Source organism: Bacillus rossius, chromosome 12 (assembly GCF_032445375.1).
Source record: "Bacillus rossius redtenbacheri isolate Brsri chromosome 12, Brsri_v3, whole genome shotgun sequence".
Classification (NCBI taxonomy): Eukaryota; Metazoa; Arthropoda; class Insecta; order Phasmatodea; family Bacillidae; genus Bacillus; species Bacillus rossius.
This window is the reverse complement of record NC_086339.1, coordinates 6,513,704-6,541,658: the sequence shown is the minus strand read 5'-3', so window position 1 is coordinate 6,541,658 and position 27,955 is coordinate 6,513,704. Positions and strand designations below refer to the sequence as shown.

General features: G+C 38.0%; 1 protein-coding gene across 6 annotated transcripts; it reads left to right on the top strand.

The window, feature by feature from the left end:
* Positions 1–34: 34 nt before the first annotated feature.
* LOC134537423 (zinc finger protein 34-like) lies at positions 35–27,678 on the top strand. 6 transcript variants are annotated; one of them, XM_063377831.1, is made up of 18 exons: positions 35–197; positions 1,115–1,243; positions 2,168–2,309; positions 3,573–3,810; positions 6,840–6,979; positions 8,392–8,563; positions 9,250–9,356; positions 10,519–10,637; positions 10,754–10,864; positions 11,589–11,785; positions 13,096–13,256; positions 14,078–14,217; positions 14,904–15,099; positions 16,271–16,344; positions 17,915–18,166; positions 22,698–22,835; positions 25,629–25,784; positions 26,847–27,678. In XM_063377831.1, the coding sequence occupies exons 1-18, from the start codon at positions 63–65 to the stop codon at positions 27,009–27,011; spliced, it is 2,772 nt and encodes a 923-aa protein (XP_063233901.1). In that variant the 5' UTR covers positions 35–62; the 3' UTR covers positions 27,012–27,678. The 6 variants fall into 6 exon arrangements, with proteins under 6 accessions (XP_063233901.1, XP_063233900.1, XP_063233899.1 ...); XM_063377830.1 differs by having other exon boundaries at positions 51–197; positions 3,540–3,810; positions 26,850–27,678; XM_063377829.1 differs by having other exon boundaries at positions 51–197; positions 3,540–3,810.
* The last annotated feature ends 277 nt before the right edge of the window (positions 27,679–27,955 follow it).

Here is a 27,955-nt window from a genome sequence, read left to right as displayed (position 1 = left end):
ATACGCTATTGGTTTCTAGAGGCAGGTGCCATTTTTGCTTTATAATCACATTTACCGCCATCATGGCAGTGCAGTTATATGATTCTACTTATTGTAGATTATGTGCAGAAGATAATATAAGTGGAGTTTTTTTGTACTCAATTGACGAAACAGATTTCGATATATCTTCTCTCATTAATCGCTACCTTCCTTTCAAGGTAAAGGATATTCACTAACAGGTTGATAACTTGACTTCCTATGAGCTAACAAAATGGAGTGTGTACTGATTAAGGTTGCAATGTTGTTGTGTTACTACACAACTCAGTTGTGTTTCTTCTTTGTACTTATAAACGTCTATTGTAATATATTCTTTTAATAACGTCTCATTATACTGGCTTTGTAAGGTCGTAATTTTATGACGTCACCAGCCACTCGCAGTATGTCATTTTACTTATTTTGCACAGTATTTGAACAGTTGTAATATTGTCCTAATTGTTACGCTTACATTGTTGCGCCTCAGGAAAATGTTAATATTTGAGAAGTGAGTTTTTAATTTTTAAATTTTGAATAGACGTTATTGATAATATTTAATTAAGGTACTAACTATAATCTATTTATAAATTTATATTGAAGGTTAATAAACTGTTTTATTTAGATTGTCTAGAGAAACACAGTAATTTCAAAGATCTCTCAATGACTACATACCATTGTTATAAAACGAATTATTCAATCGTTTTCTTGTATTATATATTTTATATTGCCTGATTTGGTAGGTACTTATGGAGTTTTGTGTATTTTCTTATAAAATAAAATTCTGGTAACTTTTTTTAGGTACTGCTAATGTTTTTCAACTATCTTCCAAAGTTTTCTTTGTTGTTTAGTTAATCATCTAAACTTACGGCTGAATCTCTGCAGGAAGATGTCCTCTCTGTGCCTACTTTGCTCACACTTTGCACAGATTGCAATCATTGCAATTTTTGCAGGATCAATTAAAATCATCAATATTCAAAACCATTTTTGGATGCAGAAAAGTGTAAAATGAGAAAAATATATACTGCTAGAGTCTTATTTGGGGCTGCAGACATGTGTGGGTAATGTGAAATAAGTGTTCTGAAATCATATTGTTTTCTTTCAGATCTCCGACGATGGTAAACTGCCACGCACAATTTGCCCTGGCTGCAACATTCAGCTACAGGCAACAGTTCAGTTTTTTGATTTGCTGGTGGAAGGCCAGAGAAAAATTAGGGAAATGTGGAAAAATCAGGTGAGCTTGTAGCTAAACTTTTAGTAATGTTGAAAAAAATGTTTCAGCAAACTTATGTACAGTAGTCAAAATAACATTGGCTTTCTTTGGAATCAATTTATGAAATAAATATCTGCCCAAAAGTTCTCAAAATTTACTTAGGTAGATAAGGCTTCACCATCATTTTTTTTTTGAGCCAATACTTTTAATTTTAGTAGGTCTTAATGTTTTGTTAATAGTGAAGTTATTAGAGATGTTAACCAGGGAGGGGTTTGGTAATATTTTAATTGGGGTGGTTTTTAGGTGGGGGGGGGGGGATGTTTAAAATAACCCCCAGAGAGGGACCTCCACCAGAAAATTAAAAAAATAAACCCTTTAAAACAACATTTTTGGTAATATTCTTACAGCACAGCTTTTCCATGAGGCGACCATAAAATTCTGAAAATACTGTTTTCAGTAACTAGACATTACTGTATATATCCTGACATCAGAATTTCTGAATTTATACTGGTTTCTGAGAAATCATAAGTTTATAACTTACCCCACGATGCGTGTGCATTGATGGGGCCGACGCAATTATTCGCTTTTTCCGTGTGGGTCTGTTTGTGTGTATGATGTGGAGAACTTGAGTAAAATCGTGAGAATGGTCAAAACCGTTAGGTTAGCTACATTAAAAATACTTCAAAACATTGTGGGTGGTTGGTTGGGTTAGTATAACTACATTAAAATACTGTAAAATATTTTTAATGGTTGCTTAGGAATTACCAATTTAATACGTAGCTATCTTGACCTAACCGACCGTTACATGATATCACAGTTCAAAGTTGTTTCAACAGAAGACACAATCAGTTATGTGTATTTCCCAGGACTAAATGCGGCCGCAGCATGGTTCTGTGGACGTGAGAGCTGAGTTTTGGCGGACGGGCGGTGACGGGTGTGCCGCAGGTGGAGGGGCAGCGGAGGTTGGAGCAGGAGCGGCAGCGCGGCGACCAGAACGTGGGCGTGCTGGTGAGCGCAGAGACGTCCGTGCCGCGCGGCGAGCAGCACGGCGACGGCGACGACCCTTGCGACCGCATCATCATACAGAGTGAGTGTGCACCACCTCCCCGCACGTGCCGTCCCCTTTGCCGTAAACCTGTGTCCCTACTGCTCCTCCTCTTCCTCTTGATGTGTCTTGTTTGCCCTCATGTAGCTGTCCTACTGAAGGTTATTGACATGATTGTGCAGTTCAGTAAACATAAAAGAAGGGAAGAAAGGGAAAAATAACTAGGAGGAGGCTGGGTTTTTTTTTTTTTTTAATGAATTTTTTTGTATACCGTATTTACTCGAATAATCGTCGCCATTGCTTAATCGTCGCACCTATTGTTTGAGGTAATGAATTTGGTATTTAAGATTCTCCTCATAATCGTTGCACCCTTATTTATTGACGGCGACTGAGGCGGGAGGCGGACGCGCGAATGGAACATCCGTAAACACAATGGAACAGCCTGCTTTCACGTGGCGTGTGGCGCTTATCATTGGTCCAACCTTGAGTTGCATGTCCTAATTGGTTGTGTGGGAGGAAGGAATGTGTGTGGAAGATAAAATGCTGTGATGCCCTTGTTTTATCTTGTTTGCATTGGAGTGGAAAGTACCGGTAATTGCAGAGTTTGAGAAAGTTCATTTTGTAAAAGTATGGATAAATACAATTCGTATACTGCCACTTTCAAGTTAAGCGTAATCACATTTGCAGAAGAGCAAGGAAGAGAATTTTCAGTAAGTGAAAAACTTGTTCATGACTGGCGAAAACAAACAGACAACTTGAATAACACGTGACGACAGCTGCGACTAAGATGACGTTGACGTCCCGGCAAATGAATCTGATGCATCAGAATCTAGTTCAGACAATGAATAGATAAACTTGGTGAGTGTTGAGACTGAATGTGTTTTATAAATGTATTTTGTTTATTGATTTTTTCGCAATTTTGTGTTTATACTATATTTTTATTTTGCCAAACTTCTTGTAATGAAAAGTTGTTTTTATTATTTTGCGCGTATTGTAAATAAATATTACGTAGGTATAGGTACCATGTACCTAGATATTAACTTCTTTAATTTAGCATTTTCAAGCGATTTACTAAAAAATTTTACTTAAATTTTTTTTTTTTTTTTTAATTTTCCTCACATATTTGTTGCACCTCACTTTTTTTTTTCATAAAATTTGGTAAAATTGCTGCGACGATTATGCGAGTAAATACGGTATGTAAGAATTTATTATTATGCTTTTTTTTTCGGTCGGGCAGAGGCAGTTAGAGGAGGGCCGGGGTGTGACTAGCAGAAACTCGAGCAGGGATACGTGCCGCGTGTGCAGTCATGGAGGACGGCACCATGTTCACGACGGACCACGAGATGGCCCTGAAGATGCAGGGGCTGGAGCGGCCGCGCAAGAAGCGGGGCCGGCCGCCCAAGCCGCGCCTGCCCCCGGAGGAGCAGCAGCGCTCGGAGGAAGCGATCGCCAAGGAGCCAGACTCCCCGGAGCAGCAGGACGCGGAGGAGACGGAGGAGGACGGCGACGGCCGACGACGCAGGAAGAGGAAGGTGCCCGTCAGGCGAGTGCCTGAGTACCTACTTTCGCCAGATATGGCGAATATCCTGTGACAGTCACAAAAGTCTTTTTTTTTTTAAAGGTTTTTTCGCTATTAAAGATGTTAGTTTTCTGGAAAAATAATTTTTTGGCGTAGTTTTCTGATATTTTTTGCAAACCCCGAAAAGTTTTCGTGCAATTAAATATTGACAACTTTTTCTTTACAACGTAATAGCTCATTTAACATATTCGAGAGTTGGGTAGATGCTACACTCGATCTACTGATAGGAACAAAAAAAAATGTTATTTGAACATTACCTACCTATCAGCAGAAAATAAATTATCGTATAATGTATATCAACCTGTCTTAAATTATGTAAATTTATGTTAGTAAAGAAGAAAATAAAATTTAATGGAAAACATATTTGGTTATATATTTCCAGAAAATTTTCCACCTCGCATCTCTAAAAGCCATAGTAGGTAATGTTTCCTTTGGTACACTGGGTGAAATGCTGACGGATACTGAAGAAAAGTGTTTATTTTAGTGATGGGTTGATTCCGATTCCGGAATCGGTCGGTTCCACCGATTCCAGTATAATCGTGGGATTCAGAATACAATGGTTTTGGAATCGACCATGACAGATTCCTGCATTGTTTTTAATTTTGCAAAATACATCTCCTACGCAACGTAAGAAAATATTAAAATGCATGCAAATATAATTTTTAAACTACATAATACAATCTTTTTTTACAGAACTGATTTACGAATTACGGTGATTAACGTATTTTTTTACTTGCACCGCCATTTTCCCTACAGTACAAATGCAGTATCTACTTTCCCGCTTTAAGTGAAAGCATTTTTCGGAAATTACGTTGCAGCAGCACTGCATTTAATAGTAAGCTTTCAAAAATAATTAGACAAAACCATAAATGTTTAAAGAAAATTATGTAAATGTAAACGGCAAGTAAAATAATGTAAACGTTAACTATTTGATCATGGCAGCTACATTGGCCATTGTAAACAACCTAAATTTTTGTTTGTGCTACCTGCCATGGTAAACCATACGGCCATGAACAAAATCTTTGGTGACGTGAACGTGAAAATTAAGATGTTTCACATCTCTGCACTTTAACTTTAAAGAATTAAAATTAAATAATTTTTGAATGAGATTGTACCCAAATTCACAGTGGATTACTGCGACCATATTAAAATAAGTTTAAAAGCAACATAACCAAATTGCTATAAATCGGCGTTCTTGTGCGTCTTCAGCGATGCTCATTTTACATTAGATATATTTTGGAAAGGCAGTTGGCTAATATGAATTTACAAACATTGCTGCTGAAACGTTCGTAAATTTTTATTACCAAACATAAACAATCCTTTGAAAGTAGTTGTGTTAGTTTAACAGAATTGTTTCCGATAAATTTCTGAAATGAATTAAATGTTAACACGGGATTATTTGAAGAGTTTAAATATTTTGTGTAAGAAAATCTCACCATAAAATGTGGAAATTTTGAGATGCTAAAACATGCACAGAACTTTCTTACTCAAGAACCGAAAATTTATTTTCTCTTTACGGTTGTTAAGAACTGCAAGACTGGATGAATTTATTCTTTTCACCAAGTGAGATAATTAAGTTCTAGGTAATATATTAAAACGTAAGCATCTCTGACATTTTATTTTAGTGTGGTGCATATTTGTTTCTTGTCATTTCCATCATAATGAGATAATAAAGTTTTTTTTTTTTTTTGCATTTCCCTCTTTATTTTTTTTGGCCCTGGTCCCTTGAAATATGTATAAACGAGGTTATATTGTCATTTTATTTGGATCATTATTTAGTTGTGCTTGAAAATAAAATTCTTAACCTAACCTTACAAACCTCTTTTTTTACAATTAATTAATTGATAATGTAAGGTATCTAAAGTTGGTTAAGTTATAACATTATTTACAATTTATGTCATTAGACATCTTTGATTATTGGCATTGTTTGAACACGTGTTTCGTCTAACTATATGCAAGGTTAAAAGGCCAAATTGTGCTAGAAATTCAAGGTAGCGTAACTTGATGGTAATGAACATACTTTTTAACATTATATAAGCTGTATATAATGTTAATTTCTGCACAGAAAAAAAAAAACACAACACAATTACATTTTTAAAATCATAAACAACCTTTTTATTTCTTAGTATATTACTCTGTTGAACATTGTCAGATAAAAATTAAGGAATCGGAATCGGATTTGAAGAATCGACCCTTTAATTTAAGAATCGAAAATGGAATCGGAATCGGTATATTTTAGGAATCGGCCCAACACTAGTTGATTTGTAACATGAGAAGCGATGTTGGGGTGAGAAGTTGGTAAAAGAGGGTGGAAAATCTTGTGTCAGTAATTTTCATCCGCAAGCACAGATTATTGCATAGGCCTACATAGTCTGTGAATTCCCCAGTGAGGAATGGCAGGGAAAAAATGAGGAATTGTTTCATTTATAAAAGTTTTAATAACCCTTACATACCAACATGTTAGTAACTTTAAAAAAAAAAATTGTACATAGGTATCAGAAGTTATACTTCTTTAAAAATGATTAAATAAACAATATGTTAACATCAAAAGGATGTTGGTCAGTATAAAACAAATACGTATAAGTAGTTTTAGCTTTTAGTTCAACATTATAAATATAAATAATTATGATCATATGTTTCCCATTTGTTACATTATTATTATTTTTTGAAAATAAACCACGTGTTACATTGTATATCTTGCATTTGAACACAACTAGATGAAACTTGCATGCTTGTTGGCCCCCTTCGTCCTGTTAAATTGCACGGTGCGTGCACATTTTGTTGCGCACTAAAACTTCACCCTGAACACGCTCTGAGAAGTGTAACTTCAAAAACATGTCCGTTTGTAAGTTTTCAAGTATCATCGGGAAGTACTTGAAGGTGTTCTGGCGTGTCATCCCCGTTGTTCCGCCGCCGTGCTGTGGTACGTAGTGAACGGAACGCGGGACCGGGACCGGGACTGGTGTGAGTGGTGAGTGGGGGTGTCGCCGCAGGTTCCAGGAGGCCTTGCAGGGCAAGGAGCTGGAGCGCCTGTTCCGGGAGCAGGGCCTCATCAACCAGGACGAGCCGGAAGAGCCGGAGGAGACGGAGGTGGACGAGAAAGGAGAGGCGACCGAGAACGTCGGCCAGGATGGTTAGTCCTGGATGGTTTCCGATACCCACTTTCAGTCGTCTTTGGCTTACATCAGTGGCGGATCCAGGATTTTGGTTTGGGAGGGGCTTGACCCAGCTGAGGCTAGGCTTTATCAAGGCAAACGCTAAAACAATAGTGGACCCAGATGCTTTTGGAGGGGGCTTGAGCCCCTTGGCCCCCCTTCTGGATCCGCTACTGGCTTACATACATGCATAAAGTTAGAAATACAGCGAAACCCTTGCGTTTACGTTTTCCTGCAATTGATGATATTTTCTTTAGGTCTCATTTACGTGTCGTCAAATGTAACGCAAATCTGTCCCTCTAAATTACATCGCGTCGCACATTGCAATACTATTTTGTAAAACATGTTTTTAATTTTACATTTATATTAAAATCTAATTCACTTTGGGGAAGACATTAACTTCAATGTATTTCAAATTCTAACTTAAACTTAACTAGAGTACAAATATTAAACTGTATTTATTCACGTAGAATAAATTTATATGCTATTTCCATTAAACTCAGATTTTTAATATCTTTTCAGTTTTCACTTTTTTTTTTCTTAATGTCAATATTATTTGCATTTTTTCTTTTGATCACATCAAATACAATTTATTAAGGAAAAAAATAGATGATTAATCAAAAAATGGTATGCAGGAGCCCTAAATATCTACTTTGAAGTCAAATATTTTGAATATTATGCTTCTTAAACATCAAACAAATACAATTTAAAAGTGTCCATGCACAACTCTTTTACATGGGGAAAAAAAATCTGTGAAATGTGATCTTAAGTGACATGATTTTTTGTGTGGGAAAATATTTGTACACTTGTGAGTAATGGGCGCTTATTCTTGATTTGTGTTTTTGAAAATACGGAGTCATTACGTAAAGTAGATTTGACGCACTTTTTCCTTTGAGCCTATTTTTTTTTTATTTGCAGCTAATATCTGCATTAGTTCTCATATCCAGACATTACAAAATCATTCAAGTTCTAGACATAATTCTCACAGGTTTCAGGTAATGGAATGGGCAATATTAGTAGTGTACCAATTATAAATTGATTACTGTTTGCGAAGTAACAATTGGCTGAAGCAGATTAAGCTACTGCTTTTAACAGTCAACATGGATGAGACTTTATAATCATCCTGATTTCAATAAAATCCACATACTCAAATGCTTGGAGAGTATTTGGAAACATGTGAATTGATAATAATAGTTGTTTCAGCAACCTGCAATTACGATCATTAGAAAATGTTGAACAATCGTGAATGTAACCAGCGTCATTGCACCAGGTGTTAAGTGGGAGTCTGTTCAGACTGACTCCGCAAGTGACGCCTCTGCTTGCAGCTGTTGACGACTGGCGAGATGGCGAGTCGCGAGACTGAGGGTCGCTGCCTGCCCGTTGTTCTCAGAGGTGATCGGCCACTTGGAGACGCCGGAGGGGCAGGACCTGGGTGAGCTGGTGATCGTGAACCGCGGGCGGCGGAAGTACCGCCTGCGGGGCAGCAAGCGACGCAAGGTGCGCTTCGTCTGCGAGGTGTGCGGCAGGGAGTTCCAGCATCGCGGGCGCTACCGGGTGCACAGGTAGCTCTCGCCCTGGTCGTGTTGCTTCTCGTGTACAGCACTCACCAGGGACATTTGAATGCTGAATTGCGATCAAACAAAAATAACCCCAGAAAGCATGTTGAAACAACCGCATAACACTGAAACGCAAGTTAATGCGTGCACCATATAGCACCAAAATGCATTTTATATTAGGGTAATAAGTAGGGACACCTGTATTTCGCGATTTCATTTCATGTCAAGGTATTTCACAAAACACTGTAGCTTTTTCTAAGAGTCATGGCAAATTGTGAGCGTGCAGCAGTACGGTGACCACATTCTCATTGGCCCCGTCAAGAGCGGGACGACACCTCTCACCGACCTCAGCCAATAACCACAGGAGAAAAGAGACTGTATTTTGTGAAATACCTTGACACGAAATGTATTCGCGAAATACAGGTGTCCCTAGTAATAAGTAGTATTTAACCAAAACTTAATTCTATTTGTAAAAAAGTAATCTTTTAATGTTTGAAATTCAAGGAATGTAATTCCCGAACAAAATGTTGTAACAAATTACATGGATCAGAATAATTATATTAATTGGTCTATTGAGCATTTTTTTAAAAAATTTGAAACCACGAATGCTGGCTCAGGTGTCACCACACACAGCTGGGGGCGGGGACTGTTTCCCGCCCTGATGGGGGATGGCGGGTGGTGCGTGTGTGCAGGAGCTACCACAGGGGGGTGCTGTTCGAGTGCACCGGCTGCAGCAAGAGGTTCATCTCCAGAGAGAGCTTCAGCGTGCACCAGGAGACCACCGGCCACAGCGGAGAAGGTTCGCACGTGTCAACAGCCTGTGGAATAATTACCAGTTTCAAAATAAATATAAACAACCAAAATACCATGGTTATTGATTTTAATAATAAAATCCTTATAATTAAAAAAATTTCAAGTTAATGCATATTTTGTAGTGATGGTCAAATCTCGTTTTTTCTCAAATTTTATACTCTTTTTGAAAGAGTGCCTTGAATCCTTACATTCCTTATATAGATCTCAAGATAAAGGAAGAAGATAATGTATGAGTGAACGCACGGAAATTTTAAGTTTAGAGAAAACATTCAACCTACTAATTTTTTTGTTTTACATATATAAAATATGCAAATTTAATGGTTAGTGTAAAAAAAATTTCATTTTAACTCAAAAAGGTTCTCTGAAGTACTAAACAAACATTCTAGAGTACAATAGCTGGTAGCAAATACATACATTTATTTGTTAGCTTCTGTAGATATACATGACATGGTGCCTAATTTTATCACTATTTTGGTGGAGTGAGTATTACAAAACAGCATGTATAAAAAATAAAAACAATAACACCAAAATCCTCTTTGTTTTTAAAATGAAATTTCACTGAAAATACAACTGTCTAATCTTGTCTCTAGCCATTGGTGAGCGACACCAGAGGTGAACAAGTCGCAGCTAGGCGAGGAGTATGAGATGTTGATAAATTAAAGGATGTACTCATCGCTCACCCTTAGTTCTTATTTATGTCCATCATTTTCTTTTTTTTACTCTATTATATGTGTTCTGTATGCTGGCACAATTTGTATCATTTGTCTTGTTCCTTTATCACTTATTTTATTGTTTTGTTGTGTGTTAGCTTTGTGTCAGATTGTGATGTTTTTATGTTGTTTTGGCACACACATAGTAAATAAAACAAAATAAGCTGTTTGTCGTAAATCCATAATTTCTCACGTTTGGAAGCGTGAGTAAAACTATGCAACTGTAGTAGCTTGGCTTCTGGTTTGGCTACTGTAGGTAACTGCTCCCTGAAGATTGCGACTGCAATGTCGACCGAAACGTCGGTGAATAATTCGCCGAGGACGCGGCTACAACCCAGAAACCAAGCTACTTCGGACAATCAGGCAGTGGCCGTGAAAGCCTGCGAACATTGTGTGACGGTGTGTCTGCCGACTGGCACCGGGTGTGGTGTTGCCCAGGAATCATCGAGGGGCCGGAGAGCGGCTGCTCCGAGACGCAGAGCGAGGTCGTCGCGGACAACACCCGGGTGCAGTGCGAGAAGTGCGACAAGACATTCCAGACCAAGCAGAGCTACGAGGTGCGTGCCAGTTCCGTGGTCTCGCAGTCGGAGTGTTGTCCGTTATTTTTTTTTTTTTGTCAACTTAACGTCGTATTGTTGACGTTATTTTTCAGAGTGTAACGTACCATTTGCAGGTTCACGTGAAAGCCATCCACGAGGGATGCAAGCCCTTCTCTTGCGAGGCGTGCGGGCGTGTGTTCGCGTACCAGAACAGCCTCAAGAGTCATGTCACGGCGTGTCACGAGGTAACTGTCTGATGGTCCTGTTAGTGACGTAACAGCCGCTCGCTGTTCCTCTCTTGATGCCGCGGAGCGGGCTGTCCTGAAAGACCGGTCGGTCTCTGGTCAATGTAGGCAGTGGTGTAGCCAGGATTTGTGTATGGGGGGTGTTAAGAAGCATGCCTCCCCCCCCCCCCCCCCATATTAAAGCGGGGGGTCCAGGGGTCCTCCCCCGGGAAAATTTTGATTTTAAGTTGTAATATAGTGCTATTTTAGCAGTTTTCGGTACTTAAATTTAAATATTGTAATGGTAAAAATTTTATTAATTTTAATATGAAATTTGTTTGAGTGATGAATAAGAAATTAATTAAAGATTATTGCTAAGGAGGGGGGGGGGGGGTTGAACCCCTAAAACCCCCCCTGGCTACGCCCCTGAATGTAGGGACCCAGAAATGGTAAATACCGTAAAACAGAGAAAAAAAGATGTTAAGTAAAGACAAAAGAGGTGCAAAATTTCAGTGTAAAATCATAGGAGTGTAAAAGTTCAGTGTACTAATATTTGGTACAAAATGTTCATTTTGTGTAATCTAAGGCTATGCATTAAAAGAAGAAACATTAAGAATTTTTTTTTATTTTGTAATAATATTTTTAAAGAACAGAAACCACCCCCATATGTACGTACATATATTACAAAAGCAAGGTGTACATGTATGAACCGAGATGACGAGGGTCTCTGACGCACGTGCGCCAGGACAAGAGCGGGGGCGACAAGGAGCGCAGCTTCCCCTGCGAGCTGTGCGGCAAGCGGTTCAACCACCCCAGCTCGGTGGTGTACCACAAGGAGGCGGAGCACAACAACGGCCGGCGCTTCGTCTGCAACAAGTGCGGCAAGAGCTTCAAGCACCGCCAGCTGCTGCAGAGGCACCAGCTGGTGCACTCGGACGACCGGTGAGGGTCTGGGTCGTGCGTCGCTTCCTTCGTCGTCACCGTCCTTAGCGCTTTCTCTCTTAATTACCTCAAGTTATTTATCTGATGGCAATCAAAAGTCGCACATCACAAATGTGATTACTCCCACAACTTTTCACGGCTAAAAAACTAGATTTAGTAAATTCTGATGAGCATATTAGTGACTCATCATCAACAAATGCAAGAGAGCCGTGGAAAGTAATTTACAGGAAGAATCCCTTAAATTGTTGTCTCATACGCTATGTTGAATTTTTAATTATCTTGCCATTACTATTACACCAGAACCCCAATTTTACGTGTGCTCACAGCTCTATTGACTGTTGTTTTTACAAAATAAAATACAGGTTTGAAGTATAAAAAAAAAATTGTCTAACGTTTGTAATGTTTGAACTGATTAATAAGTGATTAACCAATTGGGCCAGTATTAATATTGAGCATTCATTAGAGAAAATTGAGTCTTTTGATTTTTTTTTAAGTAACCAAATTTATTCAAGCATAACATACAACGCCAAAGAACAAAATATTTTCATGAGCAAATCTTAGGCTTCCAATGTTTTGAAGCTTTGCAACAAATGTGAAACTTTATATCAGGCACGAAGCTTTGCAACACTACTGAAGCTTCATTTTAAATGAATAGCAAATTTCCTGGCGAAGTCAAATTAAATATTAAAAAGAGCTTTTGAGTGATTCGCATAGTCAAAAACTTCTCTCAGGCCTAGTGCATGAATACAGTCTGCTTACTTGTCTGAAGAGTTTATACCAAGTATAATTTTTTTAGTATTTTTTTTTCTATTCCCATTTATATTTTATATTCACATTATAAATGTTTTAAAAAAATTTAAATATATATATTTAATACTTTTTTTGCACAATTAGCTGCCAAAGTTAAATTTTTCATAGGGCTCTGTAGGATCCCGAGATTCAAGACAGTTTCTGAATGCCAAGATTTTTTTTGTTCAGGGTTTTGACAGCTAAGGAAAAAAAAAATTATTCAGGAAAAAATGATCACTATGAAATGAAGTACCTAGTAGCTTTGCCTTTTAACTCAAAAATATACAAGTTCTATGATCCATTTAATTATACATATACATAGTGCACTAAAACCTTAACTTTGGCAGTTAATTATGCAAAATGTTTACGATACATTAATATTAAAAAAAAATTCATGTTGTGTAAGTTGAGGTGCTCAAGGAGTCTGCAGGTTGAGAGTGTTGAATGTAGATGTAGAATGACGGGACGCGGCGTGGAGGTTGCTGCCCCGGCAGTGGTAGCGGGAGTGGGGGTGTGCGCAGGCCATTCGTGTGCAAGGCGTGCGGGGCGAGCTTCAAGACAAAGGCCAACCTGCTGAACCACCAGCCCACGCACACCGGCGAGAAGAAGTACTTCTGCGAGCTGTGCGGCCAGCAGTTCGCGCACAAGACCAGCCTCACGCTGCACTACCGCTGGCACACCGGTGCGTGGTCGCCCTTCCCTGCGTGTAGCAGTGCAGTTCCCGTGTCAAGTCACGAGAAGTGTATACGTAGTTGATTCCAGATGTGTGCGTACAATGAAGGACTTACTCATGGGGAAAAGTAGTCAGCAAAAACCCCACATTCACGGTATTTGAAAAGGACAATTCTTAGTCCCTAATAATGATACATTGTATCAAAGGAATGTAAAATACTCAGTAAAACTTTAAAGGTGTTATTACCAACATGACGTACAATGCTATTATAAGTCTGGATGTGTGAAAATTTTTTCGTCATGGTGATTTCTTTTCTTTCTTGGATAGTAGTGTCTTATGTTTTTTTTTAAATAGAAATTTAAAATGTATGTAAGGTTAGTTTTTCTACATATTTTGTTACGTGATAACGTCTTATAAACCGATGAACGCCGGCTGCACGGACGAAAAAGCGTGACTCATCGTCACGTTCCGCCTGAGCCGAGCGTGCAAGCGAGAGCGCCGAACAAGCGATAGAGAGGCTTGTGACGCACCTATCTCTCTTCCACTCCATCGGCCGATGCGCCAGAGTAGAAGAGAGAAAGCGGCAGCACACAACCTACACGCGAACTGTGTTGTCAACTGTTCATATAAAGGACGTTATCACGTAAAATTATCATCCTTAAACCGACTTTACAGACAACCCCCTTTTTTTTTATAAAAAGTGGTGTGGCTTCACGAAGGTGTCAGTAGACTGAGATGTTTGAGAGTAAGACGGTGAGCTTGACGCTGCGAGGGTGAAGCAGAGCTGTAGAGAGAGAGAGAGAGAGAGAGTGTGTGTGTGTGTCGGGCAGGCCAGAAGCCGTACCAGTGCCACGTGTGCAGCAAGAGCTTCACGCAGAACGGCAACCTGCAGGAGCACCTGCGCATCCACACGGGCGAGAAGCCGTACTGCTGCGACTACTGCGGCCGCAAGTTCACCACCTCCTCCCAGGTGGGTCTGTTCGGCACCCGACTGCCAGCGATTCAGTGGTACTTCCCGGTAGCACAGTTTCCCACCTCCCCCATCATTTCTAACCATTTCCAGGGTTTTCCTGCAACCTTAGATGATCTCACTCGTGAACATTTGGTAATCATTTCACAGTGTCTTTCTTACAAAAAACATGCTCATTCAAACCATGTGCAAAGTTTCTCTTCATTCATTAAGCAACATCAGGTTATCCAACCTCAGAGCGTTGCCTAGTTTTTTTAATAAGCCGTGCGTTGTGTTTTTTCAACACACATTTTACGGAAAATTGTGCGCAGATTATTTTGAAACTAACATCATCTTTTTATATGCTTTCTTTCCAACTGTGTAACTATTAAAATTTAATATATTGTTATCTTTATTACAAGATATAGTTACTGAATAATAAAAAAAATCATAAATTTATAAAAATTTGAGTTTAAGCTTACTGTGTAGTGTATATGCAAATTTTTTTTTCTTTACAGAATAAATTCAGGATGTATGCTGCAAGCACATATCATCAAGGCTTGTGCAAAAATTACATAATATTTAAAAATGAAACCTTAATGTATTAAAAAAAATTAATTCCATAGTTAACATAAGAGTAAACTTGTTAGACGAATCCAGCAGTGCCATGACGTGAATGAGACGCGGCAACGCTGTGACCTGGTCAGTTCAAGCTGCACGTGAAGCGGCACACGGGCGAGCGGCCCTGGAAGTGCGAGTTCTGCGGCAAGTCGTTCCTGCACAAGGACACGTGGCGGTGCCACACGCGGCGCCACAAGGGGGAGCGTCCCTTCCAGTGCCAGTACTGCGCGCGCAGCTTCACGGAGCAGTGGGCGCTCAAGAAGCACGTCCGCCTGCACACAGGTGCGCGGCACGCTCTTCACTCTTCACTCTTCACTCTTCGAGATAGCTGACGTTTCATTGCAGCGAAGTAGTTGCAAACCACCGACATTGAGATCGAGTCATTGCGGCTGTGCGTTTCTGGGTTTTATCAGTCAATTCGGTTTCAGTTCAGTTTTACGTCAAGAACTTTGGTTCTGGGTCCCGGTTTCAGTTCTTATAGAGCATAAAAAATGTGAGTGTATAATGCGAATGTATAACTGGGTCATTATTTAATTATTTAAAATAATTTAAAAAAAAAAAAAAACGGAAAAGAGGCGTACACTTATTTCATCAGCCTAAAACTTCATTTGTTTAAGTATTAAAATTATGGCCAATGTATTGTTGAAACTAAGATGGCATCTTTTGGTTCCTATCTATGTATATCCAAATACTACATTGTAGCTTTTACTCTATGACATGCATTTTTCTTGCGTTATTCTACCATGAGATATTGGTAACATTGAAGGAATGTGTTTGTTTACCTTTCCCGCATGATTAACGTGTCGCTCTCCGAGGTAACAGAAACATACAAAAATACCTGGAACCGAAACTAAAGATTTGAAAAGTCGGTTCTGGGTCTGGTATTTTAAAGGAACTGAAAACTCGGGAACCTCACATGCTCAGTATAAATATGTATGTACCCAGTTAAAATATATGAATGGACCAAATTTAAATTCAAAATGTGCACAGTAAACAGTAGAATGGACAAATGCTGTTGCTGGTTGGTGTATGTCCATGAGATTGTTAAAAATCTGTCGTCCCTATTACAAGTATCTCTCAAGGAATGTTACAGTTGAGTATCTTCAGTTCAGACAGAACAACCTGCAATCTGGAAATTTTTGAAATGAGTTAAAACAATCAAAAAATACATGCTGAAAAACAAGACACCTAAAAAATGAGAAAGATTACTTTATTATGTAGTTTTTTTAGAGCTTATTATGTTATAATCTTTAAAGTGAAATATCAATTGCCATTGCATGAATACATGCACAAGTATTGCTTAAAATATGACTTTTTTAATTGCCATGAAAGTGTTAAAAAATTAATTTTCCCCCCACTCAGGCTACATACATATTTGGTAAATACAGTATCTAAAATATAATCGTTGAGATATTTACTTGCAACTGGAATTTTGTTGTAATTTTGTTGGCAGGAGAGAAGCCGTACACGTGTGAAGTGTGTGACAAAGCATTCGCCGACTGTTCCAATCTAACCAAGCACAAAAAGGTTTGATTGGTTCTTGTATATTGATTTCAGTAATCTTGCCTTATCTGTCTACATTAATGTTTTAATTGCATAGATTTTATTATGTTTATCAAGAGTGTAACATTAAAAAAAAATCAAATAATAAATGTTACGAATGTTATGATATATAAAAATGAACGGAGCCATTTAACTAAAATGTATGAAATCTCTCTGCTGATCTTTTTTTATTATTGACCATGTTCACTAAATGCATTACATATAGTAGTATTTTTAAACATTTAGTTAGTGAGTTACATTTGCCTGACCCTAATATTGTATATGGTCGTAAAATATAATTGTTTAAACATGGTTATTCAAGAACTTTCTGTTGACTTTATAAAAATTTATAAATTATCAATCTTAGTTTGATATGCTTATTGTTGATTTTTTTTTATGATATTACTTTTAAATGTGAAAATAAATTTTTTTGTTCTTATTTTTTGGTTAATGTCTTTTCAGCTTTACCTACAGTTTGTAAGTATATTGATTTATTCACATTTCACACCCAGTTGGTTCAAATGAGATGCACAAAATGTATAATTATTTAGAGTTCTGAACTATTTGCAGACAATAAATAAACAATATTGAGATTTCTTATGCTTTGAACTCAAAATTAGGGAAAAAGATTCTAAGGGTGGAATCCATAATCAGGGTATTATTTGGCAAACAAGCAACTACTTCATGAAGTATGTTGAAACGAGTACTTTTCGATGATGTTGGTCGAAGAAGCAGGGCCGGCGCGTCCACACAGGCGAACTAGGCAACCGCCTAGGGCGCCAAGTAGCCGGGGGCGGCGCAGGACGACACATAACAGCTCATATAATATGTTTAACGATTATTGAAACTAGATGAAAATGGATTTTTTTAACAGTTTGGAATGTTTATATTGATATAAGTAATTATTTAAAGTCCACGGTGACCTGTTTATGAATTGTAATAAGTAAAAAAAAAACCACAAGCCTGCTTACATTTGATTGTTGACAAAATCTTAGGCTTACGTGATGTATTTTGAGGCAACGAAAATTTTTTTGGGGGGTCCGGGGTGGGGGGGGGGGGGGGTTCCATTTAGGTTTTTCACCTAGGGCGCCAATTTACCTAGTATTGGCCCTGCGAAGAAGCATTACTTAATATGTCACATTTCGTACTTTATGAAGTAACGATGTAAGTGCTGAACGCAGTTGTTAATCCTGTCGCATACGGAACAGCGTTTAAAGCTGATTTGGTTATTATTCTTTTTTTTTTAGTGTCTCGGTGCCTACATAAACTATAAACTTTCTGGGTTTTCCAGTTCCTGTGTCACTGGGAACTGTTTCTGTTGGTGCCGTGGTGAGAAGCGAGACGGTGTGTGGCGCGATGTGGTCAGGAGCGAGACGGTGTGTGGCGCGATGTGGTCAGGAGCGAGACGGTGCGTGGCGCGATGTGGTCAGGAGCGAGACGTGTGTGGCGCGATGTGGTCAGGAGCGAGACGTGTGTGGCGTGATGTGGCCAGGAGCGAGACGGTGCGTGGCGCGATGTGGTCAGGAGCGAGACGGTGCGTGGCGCATGTGGCCAGGTGCACCGCGAGAACCGCGCCGCGGGCGAGGAGGGCGGCCTCACCATGAGCCGCGCGGTGTGGAACATCATCCAGTCGCAGCTGCCGAAGGGCGGCGGCGACGGGGAGGTGGGCGGGGAGGCGGAGGGGGCGGAGGCCCCGGAGGAGCCGGAGGGCATGCAGCAGATCATCTACGTGACGTACCAGGACCCGGACGACCCCGACAACAAGACACTGCACATCGTGGACGAGCTGCAGCCGGCCGACAGGAAGGTGAGCCCGATAGAAGACAACATCAAGCCAGTCTCTACTTCACAACTTTATATTATTAGAACCAATTAAAGCTCAAACTGGTTTTTTTTTCTTTTTGACGTGACGTCTAATAAATCGATGAACGCCGGCTGCACGCACGAAAAAGAGTCACGTTGCGCACATTGTCCCGTTACGCTGTGTCCCGTTACGCTCATTTTACGCTTGCGCCGCATCTATCTCTCTTACACTCGATTGGAACAACCGTCAATTTGACTTTTTAGAGGCGCATTAAACTTGAAACACTCCCTTTCGTTTCCTACTTTTCCTATCATCGTCCTATCCTTAACAGAATAACACAGATTGGAAGAAGTTAAATAGCAAACATGTATAAAAGTTATAGTTAAAATAATCTCTTCGTTAAAGCAATAAACATATTTGAATTAATGAGTGCAAATAAAAGTAAATTTATCAATTAAATTGTAGATTTCATTTCACTCCTTCTTTGTATCCATATAAAATAGTGATAATTCAATAAAAATGATTCAATTTTTTTCATAAAAGTATGCAATCATTTCATCAATGTTTTGTTATGACGTTGTCACGTTAAACTATTGTCCGTAAACCGACTTTACAGACAACCAATTTTTCTTCTTTTATTTTTCTCCTCCAAATCCACAGATTGTATGTGATATTAATTGTAGTTCACGTGATTGTATGGTCATCTGTAGCTTTTATGTTTCAGATATGAATTGTTTATCAATAGAACTGTATCTGCTCATTCAAATGTATGCATATTTAAGATTGAAACTCTCTTTGATGTGCAGTGTGTTTTTTGATGTGAAAATTGGGAAATGAAAATGAAACATTATGTATTGTACGGTATTTACAATTTCAGAGGCACTGCTTTTCAGTAAATACTAGCTAGCACTTTATTTAACACCTTTGTTTAAAAAATATGCTTGGAGCACTTAGTGAAAGTGGACCACTCATTATTAGGGACCTGAAAAATTCGCGATCGCGATAAACCCGAAAAATAACACGAATTTCTTTATTTAACAGTAGAAACGCGATTTTTAATGTTTTGAGTCAATAACGCGAATTTGTTGTAAACAAATAACAATTCACGATTCATTTAACGAATTTACGAGCTGGCGATATTTCCTATTGAATACATCGATATTTATCGTTTTCTTTGATGTACGTGTTCTGTAAGTCGCTGTATCTAAATAAGTTCGACTAATCGATTTTGAGTAAAACATCCACACCTCGACGCGAAACGATCGCCATTTCAGATTTCACTTCTTGGGTTTTGACGTGATTGTCGCATACGAGTGATTTATCTAAAGTTTCATGCCGTTATTATAAGTATAAAGATGCCAAAACTTCCAGTCAGTGTACGGCAACGAGCCGACGAATTCAAAAGTGCCGGTGTTTATGCGTCAGATGCGTCAACGCTTATGTGTAAATACTGCAACTGCAGAGTGGTATTTGAGAGGAAAGATTCCGTTTTAAAACACACAAAAAGTGAAAAACATGTCAACTCTAAAAGAAAATACACGAATGGTTCTTCTGAAAGGAAAATCCAGACGTCTGTTGTCGAGAATTTCGGAAGCGTAAATCAACGTAAAATCGACATTAAACACATGGCAATGAAAACGACAGAGGCATTCGCCAAGGCAAATTTACCGCTGGAAAAATTAGAAGTCCCACATTTAAAGTCATGGTTAAATGAGTTCGTTGAAGGTAGGATTTTTCCCCGTTGCATTCTGAGTTAAGCTCTTCTGTTTTTATTAATTCTTGGTCATTAAATATCGTATTGTTAGATCCTACAGTGCATAGGCCTAACCATGTCGGAGAGTCGGTAAAACTCGCTGTTTTAATAAAAATAATGCCAATGTCCATACACATTGATAAGCTGAAGGCATAATTTTTTTTTTCTTTCACGAGGCTGGGTATAACTCAACTCATTCCCCACCCTCCTCCGTTTCTTTTTTTGCATTTTGCAATGTGTGAAAACACCACCTCGATCTGTTCACAACTTACCTGCAATATTAAAAGTGTTTCCTAAAATTATTTCGGCGAATTACTCACCAAATATTTATTATATTTGTGATACACACGTGTTTAGTAAAGTAATATAATGTAACTTAAGCCTATTTAGTAAAAATATGGTGGCAAGTTGGTAACTTGTAGGCCTACTTTATTTAGTATTTTTACTGCTTCGAAGTAGACAAAAACTCAAATACAAAAATATGACATCGCAATTTCTTTACAAAAAGTGTGTGAATTAATTTCCTTGATGTTAATAGGCCACTCTACTGTGGTATTAGAGTAAATAGGCCCAACTTACTTTTTCTGTAGCATTTTAGGTTATGTTACTTTTTTTTACCCCACAAACATTGACACTAACTTATTTGGTTTCTTTGAATGCAGAATGAATGTAAAAATAAATCCTAATGCAATAAAATGATTTAGCATCGTAGGTCTAGGCCTACCCTTTTACTAGCCTTTCCATTTTTAAAGTGCTCTATGACAAAATTCCTTTAGTGAAATTTCTTGTATTCAGTAAGTATTACTTTGTTAAATGATGATTTAAATTTGTTATTTTCTATGCAATTGTGTGTTATCAGCATATGTATTCAAAAGTAAAAATACTTAACACTTGTTTAATCAAATAATCAGACATACTTCAGAATACTTAGAATACTTCATTTGAAACATCCACGATGTCAAATTAAAAATAAATTTTAAATAAAATAACCTCGCTTTTATATCACGAATTTTGGGGAAAATAACACCACTTTTGAGAAAAAATAACCCCACTTTTTTCAGGTCTCTACTCATTATTTACGTTTACATACAGTGGAAACTGACAAATATGCTTTTGCGGGTATTCAATTTTTATTTTTCTAATAGGAATACAAATAGTTTTTTGTTCATATTCAATTTGATTTGAGTTTAGTTTTTCGATGAGGTAGGATTCGCTGATAGTTACATCACTATCAGGTAAGGTGTACCCCGAGAAATCGGACTGATCGAACAATTAGGAATTAATTGTGATTAAATCATTGCATAAATAAGGATAACGATGTTAACTTGATGACCGCGGAGCACTCAACGACACACGTACGTCTGCTAAGAACACAAGTAGTCATACCCTGGAACCTACTGTAGAAGAGGGAACTAGATCCCTAGCATATGTAGTACCGGTAGTAATGTTGTAAATCCTCTCGCAGCTCTACTTTAATAATGATTTATGAGTTACATCGTTTTCCCCTCCAAAATAGTTACCATTTGCTATTGTGTATCAGATTGTAGTTGTGTAGTTTGATACAAAACTTCCCCCTTACAATTCGAAACCACTTAGTTACATACAATAAATTATGATGGATTTGATAGTATACTTTCAAACCTTGTACAGTCAAACCTCTCTGAAACGACCCCTCACGGTTCCCGGGAATAGGGTCGTAATAGAAACTTATTTTCTGTCCGATTTTCTTCGGATTTTCGGCAATTTTTTCACGGTTCCTCGAAATCGGGTTGTAATAGAGAGGTGGTCGCAATAAATGGGGTTGCAACAAAAATGTTTTACTGTATTTTCACCCCTTGCAGAAATGTTTGGTCAGATAAAAATTTATTTCAACAAAAGTTTTATTTAGACAATATTTAGAAAGTTAAACAAAAATAAGAATGACTTCAACAGCATACATGGCAGTGAAATTTATTTTCTTATTTCATTCCCAGGTTTTTCTTACCCTTTTGCAATAATTGTACTATAAAAATTGTTTCAGACAAAAGTTTTAGCTAAGAATTATAAGATTTACAAAAAAAAATTGAACGTTTTTGATGATGTGCTTACTAGGGGTGTTATGTATTTAAATTTTGTGTTTTAACCTCTATTACAAACAATTTGAATGTATTTAATATTGTAATTACTAAGGGAGTTTAAATTTTTTTTTGGACCTTCAACCCCTGTTATTTTCCAGTTAGTATTAGAAATTTTAAACATTTTTTCTCCTTAGTTAACAATACAAAATTACATAGTGCTAGAAATTAAAACATTATCATCAGCTTCAGATGAAATAGTTTATTTGTATGTACAGTACACTCCCGATTAACCGCGGATAGTGAAAAACACGGATAATCAGCAAAAGAACAAAAACAAAAAAAAAGGAAACATTATTTCAACTTAAAAATCTGAAAAATTTCTTTACAGTAAAAGTTACAATTAACAGAAATTTTTTTTTTAAATGACGCTAAAATTTTAGTGTTTTACTGGATAATTACGCATGCCAGCCTACTGCGTGAGTTCCGAGAAGGCCTGTGGCATTTTAACTGTACACTGCACACAATACTCTCGTCAAGTAGAGTTCAAATTTTCTCACTTGTAATAAAATACAGATTTACATATTTGCTGTAATTTTTCGTAGCATGCGCGGATAATAGGGAGTTTACTGTATACACATTTTTAAATTTTGGTCTAGTTGTTTTGAAATAAAAATGCCGTATCACATAACTAGAAACGGGAGCGAGGGCAGTGTGCTGCTTGCAGCACAAGCTGGACGTGTCCGACGTGAAGGCGGAGGAGGCGGGGGGGCAGAGCCTGGGGCTCGCCACTCAGCCGCTGCAGGTCATGGACGAGCAAGGCAACCCCATACAGTTCACCATGCAGGACGGCCGCCAGCTGCAGGTACCCCGTCCCGAGGTCACCAACACTCCTTTACAAGTAATACGGCCACATGTCAAAAGTAGTGACTTTTCAGGAGAGCATTTTAAAAGTTTAAAAAAATGTTATTTAATATTTAGTTATTTACCCTTATATAAGATAAAAGTTGACCCAAATATATATTATATTATATTTGGGTCAACTTTTATCTTATATAAGGGTAAATATTAAATAACATTGTTTAAACTTTTAAAATGCTCTCCTGAAAATTTACTACTTTTGACATGTGGCCGTATTACTTTGACTGTGCGATTTGAGCGGTAGACATAATTTGACTCCTTAAAAAAAGTTCTTGGTTAATAATAAATCAATATTTGTTGGACCCTAGAGCATTAATTTTGAAAACACCCATGCCCGATGTGGTACTGAACCACACGACCCCCAGGGTTGGAAATAGGATTCTCTTGACCCCTACTTTTCAAGGCCGGCCGTCTATCGAGAAGTGTGGAGGCTTGGTCCAGAAGTAGTAGGGTTAGTAAGGTATGGTTAAAGCCCATGAAAATTGGTAAATAAAACTGCCTGATTTCGGTAAATAAACTATAGGATTTCGGTGCCATATTTCTGTAAAAAAAAAAAAAAAAAAGTATTTCGGTGGTATATTTCGGTAAAAACAATATTTTTTTGTTAAATGAGTGCATTTGTTCTACTAATTATTTAATTTCATGATACACACACAAAGCTGTAGGTACAGCAATCACTAGATTCCTGCGTAAGCCTTACAGAAGTGGAAATGTTATCTAGTAGATTATATACACATTAGTTAAATTTTACATCACAAATAGTGTCTAGAATTTTAGAGTCTGTGTTTATGTATTTAAACATTTTGAGTATTAAATAGGCCTATGCTATGTTCCTGCACAGAACTTTATAGAATTAATTTTTTCCTGTCAGGAGAATTGGCCACTTTGGCCAAATAGTTTGGTAAACATGTAAGAAAGGGTTCCCTAAAAAATTAGTTAATTACAATGATTATAGTACATGTAAAATTTCAGGCTCAAAAGTTTTTTTTTAAATTTACTATAATTTTGTTTTACTACACATTTTCCGGCCTCTTTCCCATCAAATTGTGTTTATTAGGACGTTAGAACCGTAACACATTTCCACGACTTACCTTTCATTTATTCATTTAACCATTCCCTCATAGCTGGGTGATCTAGCTTGTCTAGGGGAATATTTGCAGAAACAAATGTACGCATTGTATCGCTTGCAAATTTGACTTTAATTTCCTTTGCTCGTTTATGGAGAACAATATTATCCTCGAGTGTCACTCGCCTTTTGACTCCACAACCTGATAGTGACATTTGACTTTTTTTCTTCTCTAAATGAGATACTCGCTGTTTGCAGTGTTTTTCACAAGTATCTTTCCTTTTCCAATCTACTACCGTATTGCAAAATTTACACATCATTATCCGCTTTTCTTTATTAAAAACAATGAATCCTTCATGCTCGTATTCTTTAGCTCGTTCAAACACTGATACGACCTTAGGAATTGTGAAGTATCAAGTAAACCAAGTAAACTTCAAACAAAACAAACCGCAACTACCTATTTTCGTTCACATTTAACTATTTACATGGAACGTAGGATCTTTTCAAACCTCATTTGGTCATTTCACATGACAGGCGTATTGCGACATTAAAATCCCATAACCTCTCTGTTATTATTTACAAGCAATACAACAACGGAACAGAGATAAGTATCTCTGCAACGGAAACGAATATGGCCAAACGGCTAACTTCGTCCACATCCCGCTAGGAACGCTGATAAATGGTTGTCGCTTTCAGGCCGAGTGTTTGGTATTTATTTTGCTTCAACTTATCTATGGCGCATCTCATAATAAAGATGGCTAACAATGTTTTTGTTTACTAAACAAATACATTTTGCGGCAAAAGTATTTTTGTGAAACTTAATATTTATATCGCGTTAAAATTCTGACATTTCGCGGATATTTCGTGAAACAACAAGACTATCGCAAATAGTAATGATTTCGCGGCATCACCAGTTATTTCGTGAAAACGAAATGCTGTAAAATCAAAATAGGCGCTTGGAAAAACATTTGTAAGTGCTTAGAATGTATGTAGTTCCAAAATCGTTGGTAAAATTTCGCGATTTCATCATTAACGAAATTCGAGTACCTCTAGGTATGGTCTCTGTACACACAAGCTGTCACATTCTCTCTAAAGGCTTCCCGTATGCACAAATACCAGAAATGCTTTTTGTAGGGTTTTGTTGTAAATGAGTCTTTTTGAACGTGTTCTTTAGTTGTCGCCAGCTGTAAAGAATTGTGGACCTTTCACCAAAGTTTTCATTAAATTTTACACATCTTCAGATAATTCAAGGTTTTGTATTTGCCAAGTTACCACCCTAATGACTGATGGTTACAAAAGTACTATGGAAGTGTTTCCAATACAACCCTCAACTTATTGTTTCGATGTGTGTTTGATTCCCGAGTTTGATATACATACGTAGTTGGAAATGTTAGGTTGGTTTACTCAGGGCACTTCCGTCACTGCTCAATCCTGGGCCCTCATTATTGTCACCGTCCAGAGGAACGGAGACACCCACTGGTCCCCCGTTGCTGCCATCTTTACTCCACATTTAGTGTTTTTCGTGTTATCAAAAATTATTTAAGTAAGGATTTGTGTGTGGTTGGAGACCCATTGTGGCTGGAATCGGCCGTGACCTCGGTATTTGTCGGAGTGATGTCGGAAAGAGAGTGGACCCAGTTGCGGCGAGGGGGACTGCGTGTGCCGGAGCAGATCACGACGACGGATGGCCAGTCGCTGCAGGTGACGACCCTGGACGGGCAGACGATCCCCCTGCAGCTGACGGGGCCCGACGGCAGTCCCGAGATCACCACGGAGATCCACCCCGTCAGCCTCAACCCGGCGCCCGACAGCGCGCTGCTACAGCAGGTACAGCCAGCGCGCAGTTACAGTTGTGAAACAGCACCAAGCTGGACTTTTAATATCTGAAATTGGTGTTGTTATGTGTATTTATTGACTGATATTTTTTCATGCATTACTATGTTTCAAAATGCACTTTCCTTATACGTTATGCATTAAAAGGTGCTTAATTCAGCATTCTATAGTTCCGAACGTTCTGTACTCCGGCACTAACCAAGCCGCTTTGGTTCAGATATTTTTTCACGTGTATTCTAGCTGATGACAGCATGTCGCACCACTGCACTGCCAGCGTTTATAGTTCCAAGTTCTTTATAACTGTTTGATTTAATTTCATTACAGTGTTTCCTGTTTTTTAGCAGGTTACATTTAACATTTCACAGGTGCATTTCTGTAATGTCCTATGGAGCAGCTAATTACACATTTTATATACAATTTTACTGTAAAATTATTATTTTTTATTCCAATTAAAACAATATTGACATTTAAATTTTGGCATATGTTTATTCAGTTATTTGGCATGGCCGTAGTCCCAATCGTAGTATAGTTCAGCGTGATGCACTTAGTAAATATGTAAACTGGTTACTAAGGCTAACATGAATTTTTAAAGAAACAGGTTCAAATAATGTTTTTACATACCATAAGAGTCACAATTACCCAAAAATTTTACCTTCTTTAGCATAATGCAAGTTCAACTGTAAATATATCAGGCCATTATTTAATTTTGCAATGTGAAACATGTTATATTGAATTGTATCAGCCATCGACACATGGTAGATTTGATATTATTAACTAGTAATATGAAAGTTTATTTTAATTTTGTTAAAGCAACAGGAAAACAAGTGAAAGGCACTACAAGCTTTCATCTTCAATGCAGGAATAAGTGCTTTGCCAACTTAAATGTGTATCAGCGTAATTTTCAGTTCCCATCAAATTTTCTTGCTGAAAAAATTAACTCATAACTGCCCTGTGATTTGTAAATCTCACTTATATCATCCTGGATTTTTTCCCCAGCACACACTGAGATAAGAATGCGATGAACTAGTGCTGATGTGAGGCTGGGTGTGCGGACAGAAGGCGCCGGCGATGGAGACGCGCGACGCTGCGGCCAATCAGCTGGTGGGAGGGGAGCACACCTTCGAGTTCACGACCGAAGACGGGCAGAAAGTGCACTTCGTGACGACGTACGGCATGGACCCAATGGCGCTGGCAACAGAGTACTTGTCTACGGCCTCGTAGCGCAACAAGTAGCGCAGTGTACATATGCCGCATCTGTACATTTTGTACATTTACAAACTGTAAACAATTGTTGTTCTGTTATTTTTTCCCGCCACAGTTATTATTTATGTCGATTGCAAGGTGGGCAGACACAGGTGTTAAGTTTCATGGGGCCCAAGTCAGAAACTATGAAGTATACAATGGTTGAACAGAGGAAAAATGGACAGTTAACACACAATGTAAAGAGCTGTGCAATTCTGATTCAGCTGTACGACGACGTTGTTTTAGATTCCGGTACCAGTTCTTATAAAAGAAAAATAAACAATGAACTAAAAACATAAATGAGGTTCTTCATTTGTGTTACGTCATTAAATAATTATTGTATAGAACTCAGGAACACAGAAAAGTGAACACACTTTGCACTAGCCTTAAATGCTGTTGTCGTATTTACTCAAACCATGTACAATTTTTCAAAAATTGTGTTATAAGCAGCTTCATCATAACTCAACAATGCTGCATGGCAACACTGCATCAAACTGCAAAGTTGGTTAACCTGCTGTTGCTTACCAAAAGTTTATGTTGATCACCAATGGTTGCTTAAAAAAACAATAAGTAATAAAAATTCAAGAAATATGTAAATCAAATTTATTTGTGTTACAGCAATAAAATTGTATTTGGAAGGTGAGAATTGGATGCTTGTGCTTTTTCAATAATTTAACCCAATTTATGTTATCATTGTACCACAATATTGATTTCGGTATTCATGGCAGAGATGTTAATGGCGCTCAATGCAGAAACAAAACATGTCCATTCAGAAGCCAATTTACATTTATACTCTTACCCGTCACATCACTGCGAACATGTCGTTCACAGATAATCCATTAATAAAATATTTTAATATCAGTTGTCTTTTAATATGTGAAATTATATACAGAATACTGCTGGAAATATTGATACATTTAATA